The sequence below is a fragment of the Caloenas nicobarica genome, chromosome 2 (assembly GCF_036013445.1).
Source record: "Caloenas nicobarica isolate bCalNic1 chromosome 2, bCalNic1.hap1, whole genome shotgun sequence".
NCBI classification, from domain to species: domain Eukaryota; kingdom Metazoa; phylum Chordata; class Aves; order Columbiformes; family Columbidae; genus Caloenas; species Caloenas nicobarica.
Window position 1 is genome coordinate 45,152,655 of NC_088246.1, and position 16,692 is coordinate 45,169,346.

At 42.7% G+C, this 16,692-nt stretch overlaps 1 protein-coding gene across 1 annotated transcript in view; it reads right to left on the minus strand.

Annotated features, from left to right (window-relative positions):
• The window catches only part of ABHD5 (abhydrolase domain containing 5, lysophosphatidic acid acyltransferase), a 29,589-nt gene extending 22,481 nt beyond the window's left edge, over nt 1-7,108 (minus strand). The window contains exon 1 of the mRNA XM_065629313.1: nt 6,951-7,108. Within this exon, the coding sequence (XP_065485385.1) occupies nt 6,951-7,075 (125 nt within the window). The 5' untranslated portion in view covers nt 7,076-7,108. The remainder of the gene's footprint in view (nt 1-6,950) is intronic.
• Nucleotides 7,109-16,692: the final 9,584 nt, after the last annotated feature.

Genomic DNA, 16,692 nt, shown 5'->3' on the forward strand with positions numbered 1-16,692 from the left:
TCATAAATCCGCACCATTGCCCATCCACACTCGACTCCACTTATCTTTTGTTTATATTCCATGGTGTATTATGTGCAACGTAAATAGATGGATATTTCTATTTTTCCATAAACAGACGTATACAAACACAGATAAGACTATCTAAAGCACATGATTATTTCCCTTAGCTCCAAACGTGCCATACACAAACCCTACTCATGCCTGTCTCTACTTGAGTGTGAATACACACTGAAGACGGGTTGTTTCACTGCAGACCATAAGAACAGCTTCTACATTATGTTCCTTTATCATAGTCACCTATGGTGACTAAGTTACCTACGTCAAATTTCAAGAACTGCTATTCAACTTTTTGGGCTACATAGCCTCATTCTTACTTCTTGGAAAACCTAACAAGTGCCTTTTCCTAATAAACTGTTTTGTGGACATGCCTACACTACAAATGCTTCAGATGTCTAGAAAGTGTAAGTAACCTTAGAAACAGGTAAGAAGATAAGCAAGTCTAAAATGTCATTGCATCAAATGTCCCCTTGTGGAAAGGTACAATATAATTAATAAGTCAGTACTACACTTACTAAATGTAATTTAAAAAAAATACAATAGTTTGCTAGCACTAACCCACCTCATTTATTTTTTTCCTCATTGCAATGCATTTCTCTTCCTCGCTTCAATATATGAGTGGACTTTCTCAATGGCACAGGCACTCTGCCCTCTTTTGTTACAGAATGCATTTTTACCGCTGTATCTTCCCCTCCTTTCTGTAGTCTCCTATGATCCTGAGTTTTCTAATACAACTCATTCAGAGCACCATCCTCTTTTGCCATTCCTCATCATGTCTTCGTGTCACTCAAGGCTTTACCCTTAAAATCCTCTTCTTTTACCCTCTTAACCTTATTCCAGACTGACCTCATTCCCTTACACAGCTTTACCGACTCACAAATCTCTTTTCTCCACTGACCTCTCTCCTGTTATTCAGCTTCTCATCTGGATCTTTCAGAGCCAATGCAAATGCAGACACTCACCTTTCCTCCCATGCCCTCTTCTCTCTAGCTGTTAATATAAATCATGTACAAAAACCTATCCTGAAAGAATGTCAGAGTTGCAAGTAAATACTTGAAGGTTATGAAACACAAGAATCAAAATCTCCTCAACAAGCAATCTTAATAAACCACTATATAAGAGGGAAAAGCAAAGCTGCTTTAATAATTTATCATTTGGGAAAGCTGTTGACTCTCCCATTGACGTTCACGAAAATCAGAGACCACGGAGACCCTCTCAGCACAGATGTTGACCTTTTTGGAGTGGTAGGTCTCTGAATGGGCTAACCAGGCCCTTAGCAGGCTCTAAAAAGCCTAGAATAGAGCCAAAAGCATGCGATACTGCCTGAAATTTGCATTCTCCAGTGACCCATAGTCGCCAACAGTTTGGCAACCCCAGTAGTAACCCCATAGGTAGTTGCCCCTCTGGATTTGTGATTCCATTTAATATCCACTGGGGCTATGACCCAACTACTCACAGGTAACCTAATACTACTTCGGCAATTTTTGTAGTAGTCTTTCCTTGATACTAGGAAAGTTTGCACTTGACCCATGCACTTAGCAGCAGAATTTCTAATGCTGTCTCTTCAACCTGCCTTTTCCCCCATCAGTAACATCCTAAATGTAAATGAAAAGCTACTACATAATTACTATCTTCCTTCCTCTGCTTCTCATACTTTTCTTTAAGGACTTGACCTGGATAGCTGATAAATCTAGTCAGATTTTTTTTTTTAATGGGGGATGACTCAGCCAGGTAGTCACTGAAGGAGAGTGGGATCTTCTACAGGAGGCAGAGGAAACCTTCAGGACAGACACTGAAAGAGCCTGGACTCTAGTGATGTTTTCTGTAAAAATTTACATCCACTTACTGCGCACACAAAGCGTGAAGCAGACAGAGCACACCCAAACTCTGGGATCACTGGCAGGCCCGGTGCTGGCAGTGGACACTATGCACTTGGTGCTGCTTCATGGAAGGTGGCAGCCAGCATTGCCACAGGCCACTGGGAAGGAGCAACCAAGAGGATGCACTGCTGCTCGCTGGAGTATGTCGATGTGGCCTCTCCTCCCATCCCTTGATATAAGAACTAGTTTCAGGAAGAGTGGAAGAGAAAATCTTCCAGCCTAGACATGTCCAGCCTGGGGCACTCGAACCTCTAGATGATGTTTTCTAAGGCAATCTCCCATAGGAAACATAAAGAACTACAGAGAACTAAAGAATTATCTGAAAAATCACACACATATTTGCTGAATTATAAACTAAATGCATGGGATGCCCCAATTTTACTGATTTTGGTTTTAAACTGTGAAACAAAGCCCACTGTCAACTCATGAACAGATCTTGACCAAGGCTGTGGTCCTTTGGCAACTCCTTGCCATCAGCCCTGTCATCTAATTTTCTGCTAAGCAGAGGGAACTTGGAAGGTGGTAAGTAAATGTATAAATGTGTCTAACTGAAATCTAAAAACTCCCATCACAAAGGTAAGCACATCAGGTATAACCATGGAGGACCAGTGTGGAACGGGTGAAGCAAATGAAAAAAAATGACATTGAAAACTCTTCTCTAAATCTGTGTCCTAAGCATGAGTCAAGGAATATCTAATAAACAAGGGAATTCAAAGAGGAGCCGAAAGTGAATAAATAGAGCTGAACAGGTCATCTACTTCAATATACTCACTGCAGTTACTTTTAAAAAACCTCTTTCCATAACGTTTGCCTATGGTTGCCAGGCTGGAAAAGCTGAACATTACTGTTCTATCCCCTATAGTGTTTATCAAGCCTCTCACAGAGGCATTTAGACGACATTTTCCCTTGTCCAGGGACAGAGGATGACCATCTTTTTTCTGCCACCAGAATGAGAAGATGGCCCGTATTATATTTTGCCATCTTTCCATCTCTCCCTTGAGTCTGATCTGGGGGAGAAGAGAGATCTTTCTGATCAACACAGACCTTCCCTTCCTAAATTCATAGCAGGACAGGAAAACCAGCAGGAACAACCCTATAAATGCCTGAAAACCTGCTCATACATATACTTTCAGATGACCATATGAACGTAACACAAAAGGCATTAAGCAGTGAAGCTATAACTGGCACAACCCTGCCAGCAAAAAAGACAAAATCAGAAAAGAAGAAGGAAACATCCTTTAACTTTTTCCCACATCTGCTTAGCACACTGCACTTACGTCTCACCAGCTCTTTAAAAATGCAAGTTGTAGGTCCCAGACCTGCTGACAGTCACCTGTGTTATAGGAAAGGCCCTTAGAAATAATTTCCTTTCACAAAGTAAGCAGGACCCTGTTTTCAGCAGCCTACCCACTCAGTTTGCTTTAAAACCTAGATGATGTAACAAGCAAAAAAAAAAGCAAAAATTTTGAGTTGAGAGTGTCCCTTCATGCTTTAATATACCACTATAATATTGCTGGGAACCATCCTACTAGGAGGCAGACACAGGCTCTAGTAAGCCTAACAAACTATTCCTTTTGTTAATCAAACAGCTCACTTCAAAAGTATATAAAGAATTCTGTAATATAAACATACCTGAAGGACAATACAAAAATAATTGGGATTACTGGTGTTGCAGTTTATGTTTTTACCTATTACTCCAAGCCATCATTTTATAAGGCTACCGGCCACTTACAAGCAATTGGATGTAGGCTCCTAAATGCAGATCCCTTAAATCTTTTGCTTTAAAGAAAACTATTCCACTTATCCCAAGAGGAGGAAAAATCCCAGCATTGTGCTTTGAGGATTTTTTCCGTATATATACAAACACTCAGTAGCTGCTATTACTAGTTATATTACAAGCCATAAGCAGTCTTGCTGAATCCAGAGTGAGTATAAGTGAATTCAATACTGGCAAAAGGCTTATGCTAGGCTGTCTGCCTCACAGGCAAAGTCTGTGTTCAAAACTCATGCAGAGAAGGTCTAAGGCTGTGAAGAGGTTTGGAAATCGTTAGCAGGCGATGTGTTAATTAAGCAATCACTTCCATGATGAATACTAAAACATTTATTCAGTTAACTTTCTCATTCAAAGTTAGGACAACGCCACAAGTACCTGTCAGCTGTGATCTTCTAGAAAGTAACTGAGCCTCTGCTATTTTGTTTTCACCATACTTTGCAGTTACCAGATTGCAACAATCTGTGTTGCGTAACAAGTTGAGTCATGCTGTTTTTTTCAAAGCAGATAAAGTAAATCTGATATTTATTCTTTGTATACATCTGACATTAACAATTCAATCTAGGGGTTTGGTGGCATATTGTAACTCTTCCTCTCACTGCCATGGAGTTTAAATAAAAAATATTTAACATATTTCACTTGTTTCTAAACTTCCTCTGGGTACCAAGCTTTGCTCAACTTCAAAAGATGAAAAAATGCTAATTTTGCCTAATAACTTGGCATACTAACACTTCATCAAAGCTAACGAACTTTCTAAATTCATAGAAAAGACAGATGAGATTTTGTTCTTACAGGTCTTCACTGCATTGGGGGGCTTACTCTGAAAGATATCACACAAAATGAACTGATTGTTTAGAAGGAGGACACTGACAACATCCTGAAACTACCATTCCTAACTCGATGTCCAGACCATCTAGTGTTATGACTCTGCAATCCTGACAGGCTACTGAAGTCAAAGGCGCTTGGCACTGTCTCAGCAGCACTCGGCACTCCCTGTGATCAAACCAGACAGTAAATACAGTTCAGGCCAATGTGCCGAATGAACATACAAACAAAACAGGTTGAGGCAGAGCTATTTTAAGACACTTACTTAGAAAACCATAAATGACCAACAGGAGGCTTTACAAATGACATGTACTTTATCAATGTGAATGGGTCAGAAAGAACACAGAACTACGAAGGTGACTGTACTTTCAAAATGGGCAATGTTGCAGAAGGCAGGGGCAGGGGGGGAAATTATTTTGAAAAACTATTTTAAGTTTGAGGAAAGGAGGAAAGCACAGAGTTACAGAGCAGACAAAACTGCATAGTGCTTTGCAAGGGAAGCCTTTGAAGCTTGCACTTGAAAAGAGAATGCTGTGTATATATGGTGATAAAGGCATAATAGGGAATTTGGAAAAGATGAATAGTCCAGCTCTGGTCAGATTGAGCTAGCAGAGCAGCGAAATATGTAAGATGAAGAACCAAAGCCAGAAGCTGGAAAAAGGACCAAAATAGAACAAGACTGAGAATTCAAGTAGTTTTGAAAGACAACAGAACAGACATATAACATGACAACATGCAAATAGTAACATCCTTGATATGAAGTTATGAATGCATAGCATGAGTTTCATGCAAGTAGTCAAAGAATTTTAAGTGGAATTTCTCAAAATAACACAAGACTTAACTATGAGAGAAGATAGATGGAGAAGAAAAGGCAAGAAATTAGTTTTTCAGGACCAGGCAATCAGCAATGAGATATACCACCCAATATGTAAAAGATGGAGAAATAGGAAAAGTTCTCCTAAACAGTGTAGACAACGCGCATTTAAATATCTGAAAGAGGGTATAAAGCACATGTATGACTAGCGCACAGCTAGGTACCTTCTGACAGAGTATTTTTTTGACTAGAACCATAAAATGTGATGGAACAAACTGGGAGATGAGTGACCAGCAGATGTATTAAGTATGTTCGGTGAACAGACTCAGAGATAGGATGACTATATTATTCTATACTGGGATAAAGAAGGGCACACAATGTATTTGGGGGCAATGGAAGTATATAAGAACAGGTCTGTACTTGAAGCTGAAGTATACAATGAGAAATAAAACATACACTGAAAGACAAGTTATGAGTAGGCATACATGAGTAAAGAATATGTGAATGGAAGAGCAGACCACTGATTAATAAATTCATTATTATAAACCATTTGAATGTACACAGAAAACAGACATAACGCAGAACTGTGTAATTTCAGGTAATGATTAATAGCTACAATGAAGTCATACATCAAGGGTGTGACTAAGTAGTTACAAACAAGTATTAGGGATACATGCTAAAACCAGGGGCAGGATAATTCATGTCAGAGGAGTTATTTTGGTAGACATGAATGCCTCAGGATAGTGACAGGAAATAAAAGATTAGCAGAGATAGGGAAAATGGAAAAGTTAAAGCAACGGCATATATGTTTGCAATTTAAAGATGGGCTCCCATCTCCTACTTGTACTGAATGTTACACAGAAGAATGATTATACAGTGGCAGAGAGGCTGACAAGCCTTACTGTCTGCTCCACATCTAAGTGAACGTAGAGAACAGATGGAATGAGAAGACAGGATATTTGTAAGTACAAGTAAAGTTGCACAGGTAAAGGTAAAGGCACACAAAACAATGGGGCAGCAGTCTATACAGACCTGTGCATACTGAACTCTGGGGTGCAAAGGAAAGCTGTAAGTGTGCACACTCCAAAGCAAAGAAGATAGTGAAATGTGTATATACAGATGTGGCAGGTGTGCTGGGCCAGGGACCGGGCAGCTCAGGTGCAGAAGGCGAAGCGGTAGGGGCACGGCGCCGGCGGCGGCACCTCCCGGGACGCATCCGCACACGCGGGGAAGCCGTAGCAGGCAGATGGGCTGCGCTGCAGGAAAACATGGCAGACAGCGCGCCCGTAGGCCGAGCGAGCGCCCGAGAGGCGATGCCTGAGCGCACAGGGGCAGGCGGGGCGGCCGCACCGGAGGCGCTGCGGGGAGGGGAGGCCGGGGGGCCGCTCGGGGAGGCGGGAGCCCACCCGGGCCTCTAGTCCCGGCCCCCCCGCAGCGCACCTGCTCGCACAGGCCGCGGCGAGGCCCGCCAGAGGCGGGAGGAGGCGGGCGAGCGCAGGCTGTGGCGGCAGGGCACGGCCGGGGCGCCCCGGCGGGCCTCCTCCCCGCGCCGAGGTCACCTGTGCGGGGGGGACGAGGGTCACCGCGGGCCCGCTCCACTCACCCTTCGCTGGAGGACTCCTCCTCGGCCATGGCGGTGTCGTGGCGGCCGGGAGCTGGCAGCGGAGGGGCGGTGGCGGCGGCCGGCAGCGCAGCGAGGGACAGCGCGACAGCGGCGGCACCGGCCATCGCGGGCTCCTCCCTCCCTGCTGCCCGCCCGCCGCACGCGTCATCCCCGGGGCGGCCACAGCGCCGCCGCGCGCGGCCGGGGAGCGCGCTGGTGCCAACCGCCGCCCGCGCGCCTCCGAGCGACCGTTGGGGCGCGCGCCGGGCAGGGCCGGTGGGCGCTGAGGGGACGGGGCCGCGGGACAGGGACCCCCGGGAGAGGAGGGGGCTCCCGGCGCTTCCCAGCCCGTGAACGAGGGCTGCAGGTTCCCGGCCTAACGGAGGGTGAAGTCTCAGGCTTAGTGCTGTGTTGTGCTCAGCTGCGTCAGCCAGGAGAGACATGGACCCGTGGGAGAGGGTCCAAAGGAGGCCACAAAGATGATGAGAGGGCTGGGACAGCTCTGCTATGAGGACAGGCTGAGAGAGTTGGGATTGTTCAGCCTGGAGAAGAGAAGGCTTTAGGGGGACGTTATTGTGGCCTTTCAGCACTTTAAAGGGGCCTATAAGAAAGATGGGGACAGACTTTCTAGCAGAGCTTGTTACGACAGGACAAGGGGTAATGGTTTTGAACTAAAAGAGGGGAGATTCAGGCTGGACATGAGGAAGAAATTTTTTACAATGAGGGTGGTAAAACACTGGCCCAGGTTGCCCAGAGGGGTGGTAGATGCCCCATCCCTGGAGACATTCGAGGCCAGGCTGGACGGGGCTCTGAGCAACCTGATCTAGTTGAAGGTGTCCCTGCTCATGGCAGGGAGGTTGGAGCTTTGAAGGTCCCTTCCAGCCCAAACTGTTCTATGATTCTATCTTCAGGAGCGCCTCTCCCCTCTGAACCTTGTGTCAGGGGCATACCATGTGTACATAACCACTGAGTGAGTATATTTCCCACCGCCTGCCCGCTATGAAACATACAGCATAACAGCTGGGGACTGAGCACCAGGTAGTTACATTGGAGAGGTAGCAAGACCTCCATGCCAGCACAGAGCTGACAGATAAAGCAGGAGAGGTAGCAGAAACCAAACAAAAGTCTTGGCCTGTCCACAAAAAGTGATCATTCGACAGCAGCAATGGTACTTGTCCGTAGGTTCTCAAGTTGGTGCTTCATGTTTGTTTTTACATATAAGAAGTAAATTAGGAGCTCTGGATGTGACTGAAATAGTAGCTGTCCCTAAGCTGATTATGAGTAGAACATCTGTTGCAATTTTTATTTTCAAGTGTTTTGAAGGACTTAAGTGCAGCTATGCTTATGGGGAGGAGAATGCTGGGGGAAAGGGATATGCTTGTTGTAGACAGCATTTAGCATCATCATATAGCTTGTGTTATCATTCAGCTCTGTAAGAACTGCATTCGTATTGAATAATCAAACCTTAACTGAAAATAAGCAGCAAGGTGTGGTGAGTGGAAGGAGTGGTGAGAAGGTTTTAAGTCTTGCGTTTCTTCTGAATTTTGCCAGTGAGCTGAAGCGCTTTAGAAAAACAAATGGAAGATCAATTACTGTTTGCTTTGGCTTCTGAAATCCTTTGATAAAAGGCATGAGGTTAATATGGTAATAGCTGAAATTATTCTCTGCTAAAAGTATTCTGCAATTTTAACCGCAGTGATTGTTGAGATTACACAATCTCAGCTAAAGTTTGTTTGGCTGTGTCACAATGGTTTGGCAATCTGACATTTTTCTCTGGAGAGTGTATTTATTTTTAAATTATTGCTCTAAAAGATTTTATTTTCCAAAAATTTGAATATTGATGAGTGCAGGATTATATGACCACTGTCAAACATTTGCAATGAAGCTCTCTAGAATTTGCAAACAGCCTGAAACAATAGCTCTGAATGCTATGATTTTTTTCTTTTTAATTTCAGTGGAACAGTAAGCTTAAAACCTCACAAGCAAGATTTATGCCCTACTCATGGAACATGAAAGTGTTCAGACACAGTTATCTCTGCAATTTTAATTCAGTGGTGCTCACACAAGCACTTATTGGTTATACTTCCTGAAGAATGTAAATGTACAAGTAGTCCACTCCCACTTAGCAGCCCTTCTTTCTCTTGCTGAGAAATGACTCAGTTTCTTTAGAGCTGATTTGATAATGTGGATAAATCAGCTGTATTTCTGTGCATGAAGACATGACAGCTACAATGCTGATAGAAGAAAGAGGGTCATGCATTAGTTGGCTGATGTGGTATAAATAAATGAAGGATAGCTGTATCATAATGAGAAACAAATAGTTCAGATGAGTTTTTCCTTTTTTGTATTTCAGAGAAATTTCTGGACATTGAAAAAGTCTCTGACTCTGAGGGAATAGTCCATGACACTGTTTAATCTCTCACTTCTTTATCTTCATGTTTACTGGGACTTGTATCTGGCCCTCTTTCTTGAAATAGTTTAATGTCGTCCTCTTTAATAAGAGGTATGTTACTCACTGTTGCGATTGTAAGCCAGAATTTTATTTTCAGGTCCCGCCATCTAACATAAATAGGGTTAAAACAGAAAGACTTTCTCATAGTTATAAAATAATTTAGAACCAAAACCAAAACAAAAACCAGCAGATGTCTGCTTGCTTTGTTGTTATTCTTACAGCTTCCTTTGGTAAACTTTTTATCAGGGCAAACATCTTTTCCGGCTAGCATCAGAGGAAAAAGCAAGTTCCCTTTGCTGGGAGAAGAAAAGCAATCCAGCTGACCTCACAAATCCCTTTTGTTCTGGACTGAGATTTAAAAAAATCAGTCTCCAAGCTAGAGAAAGACTCAGATGACATCTGTATGGGAACATAGCGGAAGATTTGGCGAGGAGGTTAGTTAAATGTAAATACGCTCAAAGTGACTTGCACCTGTCTGTAGAAAAAGCACATACATCACACTAATTGTTTTACTGGCCTTGTGTGCTTGATGAGTAGAACCTCTGTGTTAGATAACATAGGCCTGTGAGAAACTCTAGGCACCTTATCACTATGTCTGAGATTCCTGCTTTGTTGTGAGAAAGAGCGGGAGGCTGCGCCTGCCTGAAGCCTTGAAATACAGGCGAGCTCAGCAGGCGCAGTGATCTTCTAGCAGGGCTGAACTGACCAGCGCCTGCGTCCCTGCTTGTGTCACCTCTGCCTGGGAGCTTAGGTGCGACTTTGGAGATCCCCCAGTAGAGAGGTAACTAAAATAAAACTTGCTCTTTGCAATGCATTCGTGGCCTCTGGCTCTTCTTGCAATGTGCCTGCGTATGTGTACACAACATCACAAAAGTTTGAGTGTCAAAGCCATCTTGATTACTCTGGATTTTGCATAATAACTTTGAAACTATCTGTGTTAGAGGTCAGTTCACAGTAAGTATCATTGTTCTTAGCCATTTAACATTTACAGTTGTGATATCGTCTATGCCAATATTCTTCAAATACACAGAATTTCTGTATTATATGTACTATGCTTGTGATCCTACTTTCGATCCAACAGAAGTAGCTATTTGTCAGCTAGATCTCATGACTTAAGAAAGCACATGAAGAGAGCAATAGTGTTTACCACGACCTACTTAGTAAGCTACTTTTCCAAACTGCATCACCAATAGCTTGTTAAAATCAGTCTGAGCAAAAATCTTAGAGAAGTTCGACCTGGCCAAGTATGTACAGAGTGAAGGGAAAAGGTTGTTTATGCTTGTTATTTATATGAAAGTGATGTAAATGGCAGCTTGAGGAAAGTAACATCATATAGTATACCTATTCTGATTTGATAGCAACAACTAAGATGGAACTGCAGCTCATGAGCAAAGGGGCTTACACCACAGCACCACTTGTGGTGTTCTAGCAAGTGTGTAGTTCACTACCATACAACAGCTGCAGGCCCTTTGTTTCTTGCTTCCACAGATCCTCCTTTTCTGAGTGTCTACTCCACATGTTCTCCATCTCTTAGTTCAGGCATAACTTCCAGCTCAAAATTTGAGCCTTGCATCCCAGGTAGCCCAGGCTAAAAAGGAGAGCCACCGTATTTTTACATTTTGTGGGAACTCAGGATAACAAAGAAAAGGCAGAATAAAACTGATTGATTTCTGCAAATGAACCTGTACATGATGGCAAGAGGACCTTGAAGCCATCACAAGATGTCCCTGGGAGCTCCTATCCATGCCTTGCTGCCACTGGAGGACTTGGCTTATCTGCCATGTTTCTTCAGGGGAGAAGTCTAACATTTGTCAGCTGCCTCAGGGACTGGAGCTGCAGGTGTTTCCACTCGCTGTGGCTAGGCCTGAGCAGCTTGCTTGTTATGTTCCTAGTGTGACTACTCCGTGTTATCCTGGTTCCTAGACATATCTGGGTGTGGGAAAAAAAATTAAAATCAGTACAGGTTGACCAGGAAGTATTAAACTACTTGGAGGTCCTCCTTCACAATAATTTTGCCAACATCTTCCAACCAACATGTCTCTGCCTCTGGTGAGCATAAGGAGGGTATTTCTATAGATACCCAAAGTTCTGGAAGCTGTGAGGGATGTTGGAGACATGGGAGACCCTCCTTCAAGTAAGGCTAGTGTTTTGCTGTGGTACTTGTGCCTGAGGCCTGTCCTGCACAGGGAAACAATTGTGTCTCAGCCTCTTGTCATTTCACATTTCTTGCTGTGCAGAACAGCAAGCTTTCTTGTGCCCCTACCAAGTCTCGTGTCTGGTCCTGCTCTGGGAGCAGGCTGTCTGTGGACTGGGAAACCTATGACATTGTGGCTGTGACTGTGAGGGGACAGTCCTGGAGTGGATGGCTGGGGCAAATGAAAGTCTGTGAGCCTGGCACTTGAACAAAAGAGGTGCAGTTGAGGAGAGCTGTAAGAAGAGTTTTGCTGGTTATTTCACCAGGGTCATGTCAGGTAAGCAAAATAAATAGCAGTCCTGACTGAACTGCTGTTTACAACATCTCAGAGCAGGTTTGCATTCAGAGCCCCTATAGCACCATTTTGAAATGGCACCCACAGCAATTGCAGTAGGAAATTGAGTAATTGTGTGCAAGAGTCAGCTACGGGGAGGCCAAGAGAAGTTTAAATGCTCCAAGAAGCAAGTGAACTGCAAAGAGTGGTGCCTAGATACAGCTTGATTAATAGATGAGTACCAGCAGCAGCTGACGCCATGACAGGCTGCATTGCTAACCAGAAATTCCATCTTGTCATACTTGGCTGTTCCAGAGTATATGACTCACATGTGATTAACCTGAAATTCCTTCCTGGATACAGGAGTGGCTGGGGAGAGACAAGGTCTCATGTTTTTAGGTGGGTTGGAAGGGTGCTCCCATCAAGTGTCTTGTGACTCTGTCTGCCTGGGTCGTATGTGCTGATGAGACATTCCACTGTATGAAACAGGGAGTGTAATCTAAGCAGTGTCCCTGTGCCACAACCTTCTGTTTTCTCTGCTTCAGCTGTGAGTGTGCATACCTACATGAACGCACAAGCTGCAGATGGATGAGCTTTCTAGGCTTTCTGGACAAGTCCACACAGAGCAATGAGGCTGTTCTAGTCAGCAGCTGTAGTTAGGACACCAGCTTGGCTAGGTCACTCAAACTGAAGAAACAAACCTATGAGGAAGCAGAAAGCAGGTTAGGCTATTAGGGCTGAGAATAAAAGTATAACAGAAGCATGTAGGAACAAAATCAGAAATGAAGTGCAACAGCAAGCAAAATAAAAAACCCACATCACTCTAGAAGCCCACTAATTGTATGAGGTAGAAAGGGTTCTCTAACTGTAAAGTAAGAAAACTTGTTTCTTCAGAAAAAAAAAGGAAGGCAGTACCTTCTAGACTTCACTTCAAAAGATCAGTAAAATATGGAAACTAATGCATTAGCCTCAGTTAAGTAAAGGGCAGAATATTTAAGTCAGGTATTTTCAAATTTACCTGAAGTCTCTCTTTAACTTCCTCCTAGCATATTTGAAGTTCTTGCTAACAGAGAAATTCAGCAGGTGTAGTTGAGCTGCCTGGAGGCAGAGAGGCTGTTAAAATGACTTTCTGAGGACCCCTCAGGCCTATGTTTCTATTGTTGCTCATGTCATAGAATCATAGAACCGTTTGGGTTGGAAGGGACCTTTAAATGTCACCTAGTCTAACTGCCCTGCACTGAGCAGGGACATCTTTCACTAAATCAGCCATGTCCAGCCTGGCCTTGAACACTTCCAATGATGGGGCATTGTTTCTCTGGGCAACCTGTTCCAGTGTCTCACCACCTTCATTGTAAAAAAAATATCTCCTATCTTAAATCTAAATCTACCTTTTTTCAGTTTGAAACCATTGCCCCTTGTCCTGTCACAACAGGCCTTGGTAAAATGTGGATCCTGTCCACCAATACACTCCTTGTTCCATCTCATATCCTGGAGTCCATGCCACTCCACTTGGTACTAGTTGAAGGTTTCAACCCCTAAAAATTCTCCTCGTAATCCTGCTCCTAGTTAGGTTAATTTACCTATGAAACGCAGTCCAACTTCTCTGGCATAATCCTGATCTCATCCTAACACTGTCGGTTGTAAATCAAAACTTGTGCAATACTTTGGAGTTTTCTTTTTACATAAAACTATATATATATATTTTTTTTTTTTTAAACCATAAAACTTATGTTGCAATACACAACTGGTCAACAATCTCCAGACATCTGCCATGGGTAAATACAGGAAGTGTCTTGTGGGTATTGTACTTGGTATCTGGTAAGCTCTGAACCTCAGCATTTCCAGTCATTACTCTTGAGAAATAATTTCCTACTGCAAGCTTTTTTTTTTGTAAAAATATGTTTTTTAATACTTGTCTATACTTGAAATAAAAGAATAAATTCTTAATGTTTTCAACCAGATTCATAAAAATAACTGATAGTTTTCCAGCCATGTTGAGTCCCAGTTATTTATTTATACAACATGACTAAAGAATAATTACCTTTACTAGTAAAATATTTTGCTTTATATGTGTGAAAAGGATATTGAAAACAATGTTTAAAGTCAGTAAGCATATTTGGTTACAATTTTTTTAATTGTTTCTTCTTTTGAGATAAATTGTTCGTTCTCATTCGATAATAAATCGTTAGGGCTCAATAAGGCAAGAAGAAATATTTGTTGTTTGTACTGACTCTAGCTGGTAGAAAATAGCAGTAGTAAATACTAGCAGAGTGGAAAATACTTCTCTCTTTGGAAGTCTGGCCTTTTTAATATCAAGATCAATGTTGTAAGGCAATGTCAAGAGAAGTAACTGCTTGAACTCAGTTTAAAATACTTTTTTATTTCCTAATTCGTAGCCTCTGTCACTGGCCAGATTCAGCTTTGTGAGTATTTTACTTAAATTGAGGAATAAAGTGACAGAGAACCCAGTTATGTCTGTGGTGTACTGTTTTTATTTACAAGAAATGTACACAAAGTCCTATTTCCCTGAAAAGAGGAAGAGTCAAACAACAGGAGGCACATTGTCTGCTTACAGTTTGTTCTTTTGACTTTCCTTTGGTGACATAAAACTGTTGCTTCTCTTGCTCTTTGTGTCTCTTTTTTCTGTTTGCTTGCTGGGTGCTGGTGACACAGATACACACTGTCTTTCCAAACTATACTCAACCTTTGCATTTGTTCAAACCACAGTGCTACCGTTTATACCACCTATCTCAGTTCCTACCCCAGCCTTGTCACACTTGTCCAGATTTCAGCCAGTATTTTTTACCGTGTCAGTTATTGATAAATAAAGGCAAATTTAGCATGATTAGATAATTCTGTTCTGCCCACTATTTTCAGCAGTACCCACTGGGCAAAGTCAATGGCTACTCCCAGAGACAGCAAATCTATGGAAGCTTATACAATTTAAAATGTATTTATGCAATCTTAGTGTTCAAAGTGCTGTGGTATATGGCAGCATGTATGCTGCATTTGTGTCTTTTTTCCTTCTGGATGAAAATAGCTATCACTTCTGAGGGAAAAGGGCTCTTTCTCACACTGGTATTTCCTGCAGGACTCCAGGAGAGGGCTGGCTTTGGAACTGCTGCTTCCCACAGCAACAGAATGGTGCTGAACTGCTACTGTGAGAGGCAGGGACCCCTGGAGCACAGCTCCTGCTGAGTCTTGAGCTAAGTCAGAGGAAAGGACCAGTGACCCTGCTGCTCCTGGAGGCAGCCCTTTCCTTTCCTGGATGCTGCTAGACTCTTAGTTCCAGGTGAGGTGCCAGTTCAGCTGTCCCAGAGCTACTATCTGTCACGGCTGCATGATCTGCCTCTGCGTTGGGCAGGGAGTGCTCACGGAGTTCAGTGCTTCTCCAAAGGTGGGAAAACCTTTGGTTCAGCAGTGGAAGAAATGGCTCCTGTGAACGGCAGAGTTGGTGCATCTGAAGTGGCAGAAACTCTGCTGTTACAACAAATGACATCTATGACCATTCAAGGATTTTACAAGATAATCTCTGAAATGGAGTAAAAATCCTTCGGAGAGGAAATCAGTATAATTTTTTTCCTAACTGGTTGTGGAACAGAGTTGTTCTTTCAGTGTTACCACATCTGCACCTCAAGACAGCTACCTGTCACACACACCTCCAGATAAGCTCCTTGGTGAACAAGTTCTTCAGCAGAACTGACTTGACAGATCAGATGGGATGCCAGTGGTAGCTGTGGTCACACCTTTTCCTTAAATCAAGCATATGATTCTGTGTGATGTAGGGGAGTGTGTGAGCTGGCATAGGCAGGATGCAGGGAAAACCACAAAACCAGAGATGAAATGCAAAGAGTAAATTTATTTTCATTACCTTGCTAACAGGGGTATCCCCAAAGCAGCATTGGGCAGAGGCACACAAGTGGGGACACAAGCACCAAGAGCTAGAGGATCTGCTGGTTTTACCTGTATATGAGGGATTCACACAGGAGTAGTTTTCTGCTGTGCTTTGATCCCCTCCAGGGCAGGAATCTTAAGTATGTTCAATAAGGTGCCTCTAAGTCTATCACAGGCCTATGATATCTAAACACAGAGGTTCTACTTGTCAAGCACACAAGACTAAACAACAATTAGTACAGTATATGTGTTTTACTACGCACCAGGTACAAATCACTTGAGCAAGTTTACAGTCCTTCTCCTTAATCTTCCCTAATATTCCCACAGGGAGTTTTGTCATTGACCTAATCAGGATCAAAAGCAAATCCTAATGGCTGCCTGCAAGATCCTGTGACATCAGTAAAAGTTTTGCCATTGGACTTCTGTACCAACTTCTTAACACATCATGACTTCCATCTGCATTTGCATAGAAACCCAACCAACTAAAGCTCTTACAAGGCTTCTGGGATAAAACTGAGTAAAAACAAAATACTGAACCAAAATCCGCTTTGTGCTATTTTATGTTTCATAGAAATTTAACTCCATTAATTGTCATGGAATTTATTTTCAGTTGCACTGTTGCAACCAAGTGCAGAGCTTTTGCCTCAAATGTCTCTGAGCTTCAGAAAATGTTCTGATCAGGAATCTTTTAATTTCTTTCATTTTTCTTGATGTTGAAGTTATTTCACTAACATTTCTTTATCTTTGCTGCTGAATATACATTTGATTAATAAATTTAGTGCTTCTCTTCACATGCCCTATTTGAATCTTAATGCTGTTGCTTGGCTATGCTTTGCCCTTCCAAGTGAGGCACTTGGTTTCATCTTGCTTTTTCTTGTGCTTTGGGCAATACAAATGGGTTGTTATTGAATATTTTTTTCAGGTTTTT